The sequence below is a fragment of the Lepidochelys kempii genome, chromosome 2 (genome assembly GCF_965140285.1).
Source record: "Lepidochelys kempii isolate rLepKem1 chromosome 2, rLepKem1.hap1, whole genome shotgun sequence".
Taxonomy (NCBI): Eukaryota; Metazoa; Chordata; order Testudines; family Cheloniidae; genus Lepidochelys; species Lepidochelys kempii.
The window spans coordinates 148,960,304-148,976,528 of NC_136381.1; the positions used below are offsets into that span (position 1 = coordinate 148,960,304).

The 16,225-nt window shown below is 44.4% G+C and overlaps 1 protein-coding gene across 8 annotated transcripts in view; it reads right to left on the reverse strand.

The window, feature by feature from the left end:
* The window catches only part of CLPTM1L (CLPTM1 like), a 116,922-nt gene extending 105,328 nt beyond the window's left edge, over positions 1–11,594 (reverse strand). For 4 of the 8 annotated variants that reach the window (XM_073332452.2, XM_073332451.2, XM_073332454.2 and 1 more), the window contains exons 1-2: positions 11,247–11,593; positions 515–615 (exon numbers count right to left, since the gene is read on the reverse strand). In XM_073332452.2, the coding sequence (XP_073188553.1) occupies positions 515–615; positions 11,247–11,438 (293 nt within the window). In that variant the 5' untranslated portion in view covers positions 11,439–11,593. Of the gene's footprint in view, positions 1–514; positions 616–11,246 lie in introns of all 8 variants that reach the window. The other 4 variants (XR_012157395.2, XR_012157394.2, XM_073332450.2 and 1 more) reach the window with 2 other exon arrangements.
* Positions 11,595–16,225: the final 4,631 nt, after the last annotated feature.

Below are 16,225 nucleotides of genomic sequence, written 5' to 3' on the forward strand. Positions count from 1 at the left end.
CTGTAATAAAGGCAAAATAAATAAAACCAATACATGAAGCCCATCAGTGGGGCCAGAGTGGATTATATTTCTTTGTTTCCCTTTATTTTTAAATGAATTGGAGATGTCAAGAGATTATAAAATATTACGGTATTATAAAAATGAAAAACTAATATACAGTCAAAAACAAGATGAGTTTCAAACTGCCATTGATACAACATTGTTTGAAGTACATGTATTTCCAGTACAGCAGCACTTCATTCTCAACTTTAGACTAAATTTGCAATAAGGCCTGACATTTTGACAGACTTAAAATTAAAACTTTTATTTACTATTATTTTCTTTTAAATAAAGCTTGAATTTCTATATGTTGTACACTGCCTTAGCTTTGATAGTGGAAAATCCAAACAGAGTGAAAACACTGTGTTGTATGGTAGATCTACCTTAATTTACTGGCACTAACATGCATCACATACCTATTAGATACAATAATTTTGTAGGAATGCTAAAGAACTTCATAATAATAATACTTTACCTTTCAAATCTGGACTCAATATCAAAATCCTCCACATTCAATATCAGATCTATATTATTCTCAGCACCAATGTTTGACCGTGTGGTAGTGTATACACTTAACTGAAATAAAAAGGATAAAACAATCAGTGCATGGACAAAGAACTGTTTGTTCCATGCTAGTAAGGGCATGTTCCATCTCTCTAACAAAGCTGTCCTAAGTTCGCCCATATCAGGTGGCATAATCATCATCACAGGAAAATAAAGAAGGGAAGAGACCTGATCCACTGAGAAAAATAAATTATAAAACATTTCCAAATAAAAATACATATGACTTGACCACCACTGATCATTTCAGGAATAATACAAGAATACCAGCAAAATATCTGTGGGGAAGAGAGGCTAGAAATTGAATACATACCATACAATAAAACATCAACAACTCTTTGGAAGTTTTTTTTTTTTTAAGGTGACAAAAACAAATACTGTCACCTTTTAGAGGGATCCTATTAGCAAGAAAAACTGCTAAGATGGACCGATGCATAGGGCCTAGGGCAGTTGTTTTCAAACTTTTTTTCTGGAGACCCAGTTGAAGAAACCCACAACACAGAGGAGCTGGGGATGAGGGGTTTCAGTGTAGGAGGGGCTCTTGAGGGGCTCAAGGCTGGAGCAGGGGTTTGGGATGCAGGAGGGGGTCAGGGCTCTGAGCTGGGAGTGCAGGCTATGGGGTGGGGCCAGGGATGAGGGGTCTGGAGTGCAGGAAGGGGCTCTGTGTTTTGGGGTCAGGGCTCTGGGCTGGGAGTGCAGGCTCTGGGGTGTGGATGAGGGGTTTGGGGTGCAGGGCTCTAGGTTTGTGGGGGTTCAGGGCTGGGGCAGGGGATTTGGGCACGGGCTTACCTCAGGCGACTCCTGGTCAGTGGCGGTGCTAAGGCAGTCTTCCTGTCTGTCCTGGCATCGCAGACCGCACCCCAGAAACAGCCAATGGAAACTTCCGGGGCGCAGCATGGTGTCAGAACAGGTAGAGACTAGCCTGCCTTAGCCGGCCAGCACCGGAAATGGACTTTTAACGGCCCTTTTGGCGGAGCTGACCAGAGCTGCCACGACCCAGTGCCTTACATTTCACGACCAAGTACTGGGTTGCGACCCGCAGTTTGAAAACCACAGGCCGAGGGGCAGTCCTCTGGGAAGACCAGACAGATGCCTTCTCCCCCAAATTGAAAGGCATTTCACATTAAATCAGGTGAATTATCAGGCTGTGCACCACTTACTGCTGCTACAGGTGAAATATAGAGCCTACTACAGCTAACAGTTACTCCATTAATCAAGTGTTAGAGGTCTGTGCTGTAGATCTAAAGGTTCCAACCCTTCTGGGCTCCATGGTTCCATCTGATTTTTTTTTCCTAGATTGCTTTTTTAAAAAATTGGGAAACAACAAAACACATTTAAAGAAAAAGAAGGTTGCAAAATTAAACACACTAAATTTAAGAAATGCCAGAATTAATGTTGCCTGTGCATCTTTAATTCAGTCCCCCTGTGCTTGTGTATGCACTATGATACAATCTTAAATCACATGATCACATGCTACTCTTTCTATAGAAGAATAAGACTAATACCCAGCTCTAATATATTACTTTTCATCAATAGCTTTCAAAGCACTTTACAAAGGATGCCAGTAACATTATCCATATTTACTGAGGGGGAAACTGAGCCACAGAGAGCTGAAGTGACTTGTCCAAGGTCACCCAACAAGCCAAGTGCAGAGAGAGAAAGAGAACATGGGTTTCCTGAATACAAGTCCAGTGCTCTAAGCATAAGGCCACACTGACTCCCCAGAACCCTTTTCTCATTCTGTACACAGGTTGGACTATGCTCAAGGAATGAATGAGGGCTTTGTAGCAAATGAAGTTATCATCTTGTGAATAAATTGAACAACGGTCTTGTCAAGCTTGAACGAAATAAAAAAATTGCAAACGTTGGGCCTCAAACTTCTATATACTTCAAAATGTAAGCCTTGCAAAAATAAAGCTTACGCTTGTGGTCAGGACGCACTGCTACCAGATAGCAATATCTGCTGACTCCTGTGTACTTATTAACCCCAAATTACCACAATCAAGATCTAATTGGCTACTGAAAATAAATAGGCCTCAATTATACGAACAACTAACAATTGGACATAAAAATTAAATAGTAGTTCTTGCTTATTTTATATGGACACCACTTAACCTCATTACATCTGTGTTGGGTGGTGGGAAGTAGCATACATCCCGGGGTGAATTAGGTCCCCGAAGCATGCCTCCTTCTTCCTTCATCTCTGCAGGGTGTTAGAAGTGGGATTGTAAAATCCGGGATGAGGGGACGCAGACAGACACTTAACCCGTCTGCCCTGAGACCCGTAAGCCTCTAAAGACTCTGCGACATAGTTCACCTTTTATGCCATTGTGCCATCCCTTTGATCTACAGTGATAATGTCAGTGTCAGCATAAGTTATAAAAATTGTCTTATGCTGGGGTTTATCTTGTCACTGTGAATTTACAATTCTCCCCAGGTATTAAGTTCTGTGGCAGGTCCACGACTGTATGGTTTTACTTCCCCCCATGGTATTTGATGATTAGCTAAATGAGTTTATGGTCCGATCCAGAATTAATTTCCACCTGGATTTTTTCTTGCCTTTGTTTTTTGTTTGCTGTTGGAGTGATTTGTTATCTTCCTTAAAATGTAAAGTATTGCAAACTATAACCATGGCCGCTAAATGGTTAAGACAACATGCCTCAAAATTGGTAGGACAAGTAACAGTAACAAGGAAGGAGTTACAAAAAAAATCAAAAGAAGCTACACAGCCCTGGAATGCTCCCACCCACCTTGCAGGATGGCAAGCAGCCCAAAGACAGCCATCACAAGAACAGAATAAAACATTGAAACCAGCTGCAAGGAACCTACAAAAAATACACGTGCCATCCACTATTATAAATATTTTTGGTAAACAGCAGGCTTCAGGTAGCTACCCTGTGCCTGAAAAATGGGGACAGAAATGGAAAAAGGTGGCCCTAGCAAAATTAAAAGATGAAACTGAGTCCGCTGCATTGCAACCACCACCATATAATAAAAGCCAGGTTCTTGTTAAACTTAAACTGAGACCTAGATTGGTGCCTGTCAGAATGGAACAAGTAAGTGCACAAATGGAAAAAGTAGCACACAATACTTTCACTGAATTGGTAAATCAAATGAAGGAAAAAATGGAACAGTTCACAGAGCACATTAGGAGACAGGAGCTGCGACTCAATCCCAGGGAAGTGAATAAAAAAGAATTTCAAAGTAAAAAACCAAAATTAAGTGGGTTAACACCTAAAATTGATGCATTAAGATATGGAGTTGCCCCAAAACAGTTAACTACAGCAAAAAAGAGCACTCCTGCCATCCATTTGGCATGCACACAAAAGCAACAGACACTGGGGGAACATTCAGGTTTTACGAGAGCATGTAACTACCTCCACTCTCCTCTCAAAGACAGGATAAAAACCAGGGGTGCAGTTCCCAACCACGCAGGTTCCCAACTATTTTGACCCACGGAACCACACTCTGCACTCAGATCTAAAAATATAACCTTCTTTCTAAAATATTTTTACATACTGTTTAAGTTTTGTCCTTTATATGCTTTCTCAGTTCGCTAAACTCACTGCTGCTGCCTGTACTTTCATCTCGCTACCTTCCTAGGTTGCTCTTCACCCCCCCCCCCACATCCCCCGCCTCTCCTCACTTTGGAGGTTTCTGTAAAAACTATAGATTTTAACTTTTAAAACAAAAAGAGACAGCCAAAGGAAAAAGCAATTGAAAACAAAACAAAAAGAGAAAACAAAGTAAAAACTTTACATAAATCCAGTACATCAATCATTTTAACCCTTCAGGAATGCAACAGCTGGAATTATTCCTAATTTTCTTAAACATATGGTTGCCAAATGCAAAAATGCACACTTTTCTTATTTCCATATAGCAAAGTTTTAAAATAATGTTAAATATGAAGTAATAAAAAATGTCTTAAGTTACTAAATTAATACAGCAAAGTTTGCAAGTAATAATATGATTTTTTATAAATTTTTATTAAAAGTTTTAAACAACAAGGTAATAACTTGCTTATTTAGATGTTTAAGCCTTTTGTTTATTTTGTATTTTTGTTTGCCTTATTTTGTATAGTTATAAATAGAATTCTGGTACCATTTGTTTTAATTGTAAGTTTGTCCTGTGTGTCATGTGTGTTGTATGTTGTATATCACGTGACTATTTTTTATTATTTTTATTTTGTTGCAACAAAAGTCAATTTTATACCCTTTTAAAAATATATGTATATGTGGTACACACTATTTTAAGATCATGGTTGGGGTATAATCATAGCATTATTAGCACCAATTTTTTGTGCAAAGTTCAAAAAGGTTTCAGTTACAACTATATGTACATATATTTCTGTCTCAACAAATAATGCAATTGCAAACAAAAGAATTCTCTTATCAACCACAGTTTTTGCTTTGTTTTTTAATTTTTTTAAAATTTGTTATTCAAAGAAAATATTTAAGGGGAAACCTCAACATTAAGGTAAAAATAACACTAACAAAATGTCAATTTCTTGTGTGGACTTTTTATAAACTTATTTGCACTTTTGAACATAGTTATAAGAATGTGATAGCAAAAATGTTTTAAAATAACAATTTATGGATCAAGTTAACCAAATAATTTCAACAGGTTTTTACCTTTGACTCCCAAACATAACAAAGCATCATAAAAGTTTAATACCCTCAAAGTATTTGCATTGACCTATATTTAAAATTTAGTTTGGTTTAATTTTATAGTTGGTTTAATTTTATAAGCTTTTCTTTTGTTGTTATGTTATGTTAATGGGAAGCAATAGTTGTTAAAGTTTGTGCTTCTAAACAGTTAACAAGAGTGAAGTTGGTATCACAAGAAAATTAACTCTAAAAGGCTTGTTAAAATTATGTTATTGACTCTTTTGCTGAAACAAAATGTTCAGCAAGGGAAAGCAATACACCTTCACATGGAAGTTTGTGAGCATTTATTTTAGCCGTTAAGAATTACATTTAGTATAAATATTAGTAATGCACCTCAAATGATAATGAATGTCTATACAATTGCAAAAAGAATAGCCTGTGTTATAAAAGACTTGGTCCCTAATACATTGTAAACACATTAATCTGTGTATTAAATTTGGGTTACTAAAAAAAGTGTAAAAAACAACAAAAAGAAAAAACAACCTTTATTATGTTAACTAACTAGCTATTTAAGTTGCATCCCACAGACTAAAGACACCAGAAGATATCACACCACAAAAATACCACCAGATGGTATCAGTATACAGTGAAGAAATCCCCAACCATCAAAAAAAGAAAAATGAAGTGCTTTATAAATAAAAGACTGGTCAAATACACCTCTATCTACTATATATGGACAATTAAGTTAACAATCAGCTAAAAACCACTAGCTGAACCAGGATAAATTGTCATTTAATTTCAACTTGGTTATTCTGTAAAAACAACTGTATTATTGCTGTACTACTATATTATTGCTGTACAACATTTACAAGGTGCATAACCTTGCTCAACTGTTGAATCAGCAACAAATAAATGGCAGCAAACAACATAAAGGCAAGGAAAAAAACAAATTAGTAAAGAAATTAAGTTACACAGCAACTACAAATTGGGTAAACAAATTCCTAGTTAGTACCGTTCATAATTTGGGTTACTAACACTGCATCCTAACTAAGGCACATGTTATTCAAAACAACATGTTCAGTGTCTGCCCTATCAATTTTGTTCAGTGTCTGGGTACCAATACTAATCCTGACACAGCAATATTTGAGAAATTGGTTACTGTCCATTCAGTAGTTTTTGTGAAAAATAACATCCATAAAAACAACTGGATCGATGGCAACTACTGGTGTATCACAGGGCAATGCAATCCATGGAACAAAGAAGCTAGCAGTTCCTATTTCCTGCACAGTGAAGCTTACCAAAGGATGACAACCAGCAGTAAGGGTAATCAGTAACATAAATGGACAGTACTGTTGCCACTACTCCAAATTTTTGTTTTACTTCTCATATACATAGCACTGTGGAACACATTATCACAATCCCTATTTCAGTATTTCAAAACACTCAGCCTACTAATACTAATGATATAAATGTTACTGTAATTGCCCTAATAAAAGTGGGTTGCTATCTGCAGTACCACAAGGACCACACTACAACAACAAATTGAAAAAAAATTGTTATGCTTGAATATAAAGTGCTGTTATATGTATACATACATACTATACATATATGCTTACATACACTACAAATATCTGTGCCATATCCATATTATGCATATATACTAATGATTTGGAAGTGCCTCTAAGGCTCAATCATACTATTACATTCCTCAGTCTAAGTCCTGGACCTAACATTCCCAGACCCACATATTCTTCTGGGATTGGTAGTCTGTCTTACCATACTTATTGCTGGAGCCTTAATATTTGCTTATATTCGCTATCTGTCCCGTTATAACGGAGTATACAGAAGTGAATGTTATTGTTCCAAAGCCAGAAGTTTAGGCCTCGGGGGGATGTGAATAAATTGAACAACTGTCTTGTCAAGCTTGAACAAAATAAAAAAATTGCAAATGTTAGGCCCCAAACTTCCGTATACTTCAAAATGTAAGCCTTACAAAAATAAAGCTTAAGCTTGTGGCTTGTGGTCAGGACACACTGCTACCAGATAGCAATATCTGCTGACTCCTGTGTACTTATCAACCCCAAATTACCCACAATCAAGATCTTGATTATTTTCAGTAGCCTTGAATCAAGGCTACTGAAAATAAATAGGCCTCAATTATACGAAAAACTAACAATTGGACATAAAAATTAAATACGCATTGATTATACAATTAGGGCAACCATATAAACAAAGTGGCCCACCCTGATTGGTTGGTCTGTTCTAAAACATGGCTATCAGACCAAATAAAAAGGATGAAGGCACGGGAGTGTGTGTGTGTGTGTTTTCAGTCATACCTGACCCACACCCCCTGAACCGAAGAGACGTGCACTTCTCGACTGTCTGTACTTGGCCAGTGCGGAAAGCGGCCGACTGAAAGGTAACGTATTTTTCAGACGAATGCAGGGTAAGTCTGGTCGCTTGAACCGAATTGATCATAGCCATATCGATACCATAGTATAAAGTCAATAGTAGGTAGCTGATGCATAATAGCTTTGCATGTATTTGTGCTTGTCTTTTAAGTAGTCCAAGCGGATGCATGTGGTGCGGTCGTTCATCAGCTTTATGTTGCCTTTGAAATAGTTTGTCACCAGGACTATAAAGCTGGTGAATAAGAGCCTTACTTATGCTTGTCTTCGGGGTTTTTATGATGACTTGCCAGGACCAGCATATGTAGAGTAATTCTTATTCAGTGCTGGTCTTTGGTTTTCCATTTTCTGTTTTGTTTATGCTGTTCAAAAATTATTAAAAGCCTTTCTTGAGGAATAATTAGTAGTTCTTGCTTATTTTATATGGACACCACTTAACCTCATTACATCTGTGTTGGGTGGTGGGAAGTAGCCAACAGCCCGGGGTGAATTAGGGCCCTGAGGCGTGCCTCCTTCTTCCTTCATCTCCGCACATCTGTACAGCCTCTGTTTCACTGAAAGCTAAACAAATTCAGACTCGAAATAAGGTGTACATTTTTAATGGTGAGAGTAACTAACCATTGGAACAATTTACCAAAGATAGTCAGAGAGTCTCTATCACTGACAATTTTAAAATCAAAATTGGATGTTTTTCTAAAAGCTATGCTCTGGGAATTATTTTAGGGAAGTTCATGGCATGTGCTATACATGTCAGAATAGATCATCACGATAGTTCTTTCTGGCCCTGGCATCTTTGAATCTATTTGTTAAAGAACTTGAAAGAAGAACAGACAATAAAGGAGGGTCTCATGATTGAGACAGCTGGATTCTATACCTTCCTCTGCTATACAACTCCTATGCAATAAAAGGCAAGTTATTTAACCAAATTTAGCTAATTAGCAACTTGAATCATACAGATTTGCAGAAGTGCTGAGCACTCACAGTTGCAAAACAAGTCAACTGGAATGGTGCTTTGAACATACGAAGTACAATCAAAAATATTAATTACTCTGAAAAATCAAGACCTTGATGTCTCAGATGAGGAACTCCAAATTAGTTGATACAGTGGAATCCCAATTATACAATGTAATTGGGCCAGATCAGATACCCAAAAATCCAGATAAACCAGAGAATGGGCAGCGGAACTCCAGCTGTCAGCCCCAGGTGATAGGGCTCTCACTAACAGCAGGGGACCCAGCTGCTATCACTGCCGGGTGGCTGGTGGCTCAGCTAATATAGAGAGCTGGAAATGGAGGCTTGGTTAAATGGGGTTCTACTGTACTTCTGACAATTTTGTCCCTAATGTCTCTGTACATCAGCACAATAGAGAGAGTACATTCTGCTTAATAGCAACAAAGACATTAACAACTTCCCACTGACATAAGTGTTTTCCTACTGATTTTAAGGCTAATGGGATTTGGATCCTGGCACCAGGCATGCTACTTATTAAGAACGCAGTTTGGAAGAAAGACCCCAGCTGCAGGCAGGTTTGCGTGGCTGCACCTGGGAAAGGAAGCACTAAGATGTGCCACCAGGGGTCAGCACTCTGCATGTTCCAATGCTTCCTTCTAAGGCTACAGCTCCACAAACCTGCCTACACAGGCTAAGGGGCTGCAGGCCAGGCCGGAAGGCTATGGGCAGAGCATTCGTGGGAAGGGGGGGTTGCAGCCCAGATGCTGGAGCTGCACAGTACTTCCACTTGTAGAGCCCTGCGTGGATACACAAATGTGTATCCGCATCCGATCCATGATCTGCAAAAATTATTGCCCGAGCAGCCCCCCACCCAGGGCACATGGAGGGACCCAGGCTCCCCACAGCTGCCAGTGTGGTTCTCCCCGACCGGGCTTCAGCCAGGGAGGAGGGTGGCTTGGAACCACAGTCTGGCCACAGTCAGAGTCAGGTGGGCAGCTGTGGGGAGCCACAATGGACCTTCCACCTGCCCTGGGCATAGGGCCCAAGCAGCTCCCAGCCCCAGTCCCTGCCCCCCAGACCCTCAGCCCAGGGCAGGGGGAGGATCTGCGACTGCCCACTCTTACCATCAGAGTCCTGCACGGATACAAAATTTGTATCTGCATCCGCAGAAATGGTCCACAGATATAAAGTGAAAAAGAGTACTTGTGGCACCTTAGAGACTAACCAATTTACCTGAGCATAAGCTTTCGTGAGCTACAGCTCACTTCATCGGATGCATATATATAAAGTGGATACCTGCAGATTTGCAGGGCTCTATCCACTTGTGTCCTGCTGGGGTACTGCAGCCAGGGAAGGAAGTGCTGAGATGTGCTCAGCCAGGACTCCTGGAAAGAGGACTCCTGTCTGTGGGCCTCAGTGCCTGCTAAAAAAGCCACACCATCCAGGTTGCAACTTCCAACCCTGCTGCTACTCTGCTCACAGGCACGTTTGGAGGCATACAGCCATGGATGGCACACTGCAGCGCTTTCTTTCCTGGCTGCCCAACTGCCTTCCGCTTACTGGCAAACACAGAATGGCCATTTTTTGCTGGCAATCGAAGGGATTGCTAAAAAGAGGAATCTACTATGCCACCACCTCATTAGAATGTCCTGAAGCTAAACTCATTAATGTTTGTGAAGCACTCATTATGGTCAGAGCACTACAGAAAAGCCCATGAGTACATTAATAATTCTGTATTCAGTTCAAGGTTTAACCTGTGTGTAATAACAAAGGCCTAAAACCACATGAAAGAGGGGAATATTGAACACTACATATGAATAGCTAAGCCACTGAGTACCAACCCTACAATCTAGTGTGTGACACAGAGATCCTAAAGAAAACGAAGTGTATGATCACGTAATTAATGACTATCTTCTCAGTGCTTAACTTCACAACCCTATTATTATTTAAGTGTAAATGCTTTTTGCTAGATAATTCTGTATAAATACTTACGAGCATTCTCTCTCTTTTCTCCTAGCCTTGGCAATACTGGAAGGATGTTGGGGAAATACAAAATATAGGAACAAAGTTCTTCTAGTTTAATGAAATTATGCCTGCCTGGGCCACCTGCTCAATTTCTTTATTCGTTCTTCTCTCCAAACTACCACTCATTCTCTTCAACTACATATTATTTTATTCCTCAATTGCTCTTTCATAAATCTATTTTCTTTCAATACACAAGATCTCCCTTACATTCTTACATATTAGCCTCATTACTAAGCCGCTCTCGTTTCCAGGGTATATTTTGTCTTCCACTTGCTGCTTATTCTCTTCTACACCACGTTGCTGTCCCCTGGTCTCATTTCTCTCCCCACGTCCCCCGTTCCATTTCTCTCCCCGCCCCCAACAATGTTGGAAGCACAGATTATAAACTGCAAACAAAAACGGCTCTTGCCTGATGAACTTAGGGCCCGACCCCGTTAACTGCTGCAGAGCTAGTGCCCGTCAAGTACACGCCGGCAGAGACCTTAAGCTGCTCACAGCCAACGCGCTCACCCCTGCCGGAGCCCGCAGACCGGCCGACCAAGGAGAAGCTAACCAACTGCGGCCAGCAAAGCAGCGCCCGCAGGCGAGGGGCCGGGGGGCCGCAGGCCGCCCCTCGGGCACGGGAAGGTGGGGGAGAGCCCAGCGCGCGTCTCACCTGCAGCTTGGGCCGGCGGGCCAGGTAGGGCCAGATGCAGCCCGCCGCGCCTCCCGCCCGCTCTTCCTTGGCCGGGCCCGGGGCGGGGCAGGGCCGCGTACAGACGATCCCGTACATCACCCAGCACGTGTGCGCCACGTACACCGCGAACACCCCCACCACCAGGCTGGTGAACGAGCTGCGGCTCAGCATGGCCCCGCCGCCACCGTCCGCGCAACCGCCGCGGGGGTCACCCGAGCCGCCCCTGGCCACACAACGCCGCCATCCTCAGCACCCAGCGCGCCCCCCGGCACTGCCCAGCCCCCTCGCGAGTCACGACTTCCGAGAGACACCGGAAACACGTAACCTGCCTCTCCCCGCAAGAGGCCTGCCGGGAAAGGTGACAGCTTCCTGCTGGGCGGAGCCCCGGCCCAAGTGCTGCTGACGCGCCCCGGACCACCCGCCCAGTCACCCACCCAGCGAGCTCGCGGAGCAGCGGCGGGGCCGCGCACGGCGCCGTGCCGGATCCCGCTGTAGCCGCTCCGGCGACAGCGTGAGCGGACCAGGGTCTGCAGGGCGGGGAGAGACTCCTGGCGGGCGCCTCCCTGCGAGCCCAGCCCAGCTCCCACCTTGCATTTGATTGTTGGCCGCTATGTGCCGGGGCCCTGGCGCCCAGTCAGTCGCCCCCTCTGCAGCTGGGCTTGCCAGGTGCCTGGTTTTTCCCTGGAAAGTCTAGTCAAAAGGGGACTTGTACAGTGTCCAGTCAGTGATACTGACCTGACGCCAAAAGTCCAGTGACCAGGCGCCAGGTCATTAACCTCTGACAGCCCTTGCTCAGCTGGGCAGCCTCCTACGCAGCTTTCTCACAATGCTCCTGTACCCACCCACCTGTAGTGGGAGGCCTCTGAGCCAGGGAGCCTGCTCCTGGCGCCTTCCCCAGCAACCCCACGCCCTGAACCCAACCCAGAGACCTCTGTGCTCTCCCCACCCGACCAGAATTACCAATGGGGTGGGGGGGGGGCTCTATCCTCCTGGTGCACCTCCCTGCTGGCACATTTCTGGGTTCAACCTCTTCCCCCCTGCAGCCAGGCCCAGGCAGGGAGCAGGATGGAGCCGCTTCTCACGCCGTCTGAGGGTGGCTGCTCCAGGTTACTGCCTCTCTGCAGCAAAGCAGCTGTCTGAGAGTGAATCCAGCTGGGGAGATGATGGTGGCCCAGCCTCTCTGCTCCCCGCCTGGGCCTGGCTGCCGGAGATGGGGTCTGAATGAGCCAGAAATGTGATAGGTGGGGGGAAGGGGAACTCTGATTTGCTTGGCACCCAGCATCTGGGCCCAGTGGACAGTGGAGGGGGCGGGCTGACACCAGCTCAAGTTGCAGTGGGGGAGGTTTAGATTGGATATTAGGAAAAACTTTTTCACTAAGAGGGTGGTGAAACACTGGAATGCGTTACCTAGGGAGGTGGTAGAATCTCCTTCCTTAGAGGTTTTTAAGGTCAGGCTTGACAAAGCCCTGGCTGGGATGATTTAACTGGGAATTGGTCCTGCTTTGAGCAGGGGGTTGGACTAGATGACCTTCTGGGGTCCCTTCCAACCCTGATATTCTATGATTCTATGATTCACCTCCCCAACAGGCTTCTGGTAGGCAGCCTCCATGCTGCACAGAGCAGCAACCCTGAGCAACTGCCCTCAGTCAGCATGAAAAAATGGCTCTGTCCCGCCTCTTCTGCTCCTCTCCCAGGCCCAGCTGCCAGGGAGAGGGGCCATATGTGCCAGGGGGCAAGTACAGCAGGAGGACAGACCCCCTCTCCAGCCTCCCCCTCTTAGGAGACTGAGCAGAAATCGGGGCAGCACTTGACCCCACATGCTGTTTGGTGGTGCTTAGGACTTTCCAGGAGGGAGCGGGAAGATCAGGGATGTGGCGTGCTCAGGGAAGGAGGTGGAGAAGAGGGGGGGCAGGGATTTGGGGAAGGGGTTGGAATAGGGGCAGGGAAGGGAAAAGCCGGGGCAGGGGAGGGGCCTCATGGAACGGGTGTAGTGGGGGCAGGGCTGGGGGTGGGGGGTGCTTTAACCAAAGTAATTCTAAAAGTAAATGTGTGTTTTGTCGTTTGAGTGAGGTGCATTACTGAGTGTTTATATTTTATTAAAACCCCTCTTCGCATTACAGTTTTTAAAAACTTAATACATTGACTTTTTCTTCATTTTTTTCATTTTTGACTATAATTTTGTATCATTGTGTGAAAAGGTTTCAGTGATGCAGCCCTCAGGCCACTGTACTAGTCCTCATGTGGCCTTCATGGTGATTTGAGTTTGAGATCCCTGATCTAGTGATTGCTCCACCATAATATATGTATACCCCAGGTCCAGATGCACAAAAGGAGTTAGACATTTTGGCACTCAGCATTGCAATGCCAAACTTTTAGGCACCTAGAAAATCACAGGAACAACATTGTGATCCACAAAGCCTGAGTTAGGAGCCTAGGTTCCCTATACAAGGAATGGGGAGAGATAAGCGCCCAATAATGCAATCCACAAAAGCCAGCATACTAGATGAGGAGCGATCTAAGCTATCCAGTGGGAGATGCCAACAAGCGAAGTGTATCCTAACCTCTGTCCCTCTTTTGGAGATAGTAAGTCCAGACTGCAGGGAGACACCTATCTCTCCTACTGATCCACAACCTGGAACCCTTCTCGTGGAGTAAGGCAACTTAGGCACTTAATTTCTTACAAACTCAGGTTAGGCACCTGACTCACTCCACACAAACAGCTGAAGGAGGAGCCACTGCCTGCCTTATGAATTTCAGCCCAGAGGTTAGTGCACTCCCCTGCTCCAATGCTGGAATAATCATTGCTAGAGTAACCATCTTGAATTTTTGAGCTTTGACAAACTTGTTGAGTGCTCTGCAGTCTAATATTGGTCTCCAGCTTCCCCTCCTCTTGGGTATTAGGAAATAACGAGAATAAAACCGTTTTACCTCATAGATGTTGAGGTACTGTTTCTATGGCTTCTAACTGGAGGAGACGATTTATCTCTTGTCATAGTAAACTCTCATGAGAAGGGTCCCTGAAGAGGGACAAAGAAGGATGTTGTGGAGAGGGTAGGGAGGTAAAATGGATGGAGTACCCATTGCGAACCATCTCCAAGACCTATTGATATGATGTAATGCAGTGTTTCCCAAACTTGGGACACTGCTTGTTCAGGGAAAGCCCCTGGCGGCCCGGTTTGTTTACCTGCTGCGTCTGCAGGTTCGGCTGATCGCGGCTCCCGCTGGCCGTGGTTCACCGCTCCATGCCAATGGGGGCTGTGGGAAGCGGCAGCTGGTACATCTCTCGGCCTGCCCCACCCACCGGCAGCTCCCCGCCCCACCCCAGCTCACCCCTGCCTCTGCTCCACCTCCTCCCCTGAGTGCACCACTGCTCTGCTTCTCCTCCCTTGCCATGAAAGCTGTTTCACATGCCAAGCACTGGGAGGGAATGGGGAGGAGGTGGAACGTGGCGCGCTCAGGGATGAGGCAGGGCTGGGGTGGGGATTTGGGGAGAGGTCCAATAGGGGCGGGGAGGAGGGAGTTGGGGTGGGGACTTTGGGGAAGGGGTTGGAATGGGGGAGGGGAAGGGGTGGAGTTGGGGCGGGGCCGGGGGGAATGAGAACCCAACAGCTCTGGGGAAAGTTGGTGCCTATGGTCCCAAGATTGGGAAACACTGATGTAATGCATTACCAGATGCTGTAGAACATTGCCAGATGGTGGCCAAATGGGTAGAGAGCAGTGGTCAGCTGTAGCCGTTGCGGGCAGTGGTCTATCATGTCTCGACCAACACATCAAAATTGGTGCTTAGAAGTGGTGGCTGGGACATGGAAGACTGGGCCAGATGGTTTATGCCTAATGAACTTAGTTTTCTTCCTCTGAGACTTGTAGTATCACTGAGTCGGGTATTGGGAGGTACGTGGTTTGTGGGGCTGCAGAGTAAATTCTCTCTTCTGTCCTGGTGTGTAGATGACCAGCAAGTGGAGAGTAGCCCTAAAATCTTTTAGGGTGTGAAGAGAGATGTCTTTCTTCTCTGCAAAGAGCTTGGTGCCTCCAAAGGGAAGGTCTTCGGCAGTCTATTAGACCTCCTTAAGGAAGCCCGACAGATGTAGCCATGCCATATGCCACATCACCACCACTGTGGAGATGGACCTGGCTATTGTGTCAGCTGCATTGAAGGCAGATTGTAGCATTGTCTTGGCCACTAACTGTCCCTCCTGAATGATGGCTTTGAATTGGTCGCAGTTCGTGTCAGTTAGCTGATCAATAAAATTATTCAATTTGAAGTAGTTTACATAGTCGTATTTCACCGTTAGGGCTTGGTAACTGGCAGTTTGAAACTGTAGCATAGCTGAAGAGTAAGCTTTCCTCCCAAAGAGGTCCAAACTCTTCCAATCTCTGTTTTAGGGACTGGACCCCATTTGGTATTGGTGGCCACAAGAATTGATAGCGTCCACCACGAAGGAATTGGGTGGAGGGTGGGAGAAGAGGAATTCCATCTGACTTGCTGGAACATAATATTTTTGTCAGCCTGTGTCATAAATATAAAGGCAAGGGTAACCACCGTTCTCTATACAGTGCTATAAAATCCCTCCTGGCTGGAGGCAACATCCTGTTACCTGTAAAGGGTTAAGCAGCTCAGCTAACCTGCCTGGCACCTGACCCAAAGGACCAATAAGGGAACAAGATACTTTCAGATCTTGGTGGGGAAGAGAGAAAGGCTTTTGTTTGTGCTCTTTGTTTACATGTTATTCTCTCTTGGGACTGAGAGAGGCCAGACAGAAATCCCTTTTCTCCAACGCATCCTAATCCAAGTCTTCAATATTGCAACCAGTATAGATAAGCCAGGCAAAGCGGATTAGTTTATCTTTTGTTTTATGTGAATTTTCCCTGTGTTAAGAGGGAGGTTTATTTCTGTTTTCTGTAACTTTAAGGTTTTGCCCAGAGGGGAATCCTCTGTGTTTTGAATCTGAATACGCTGT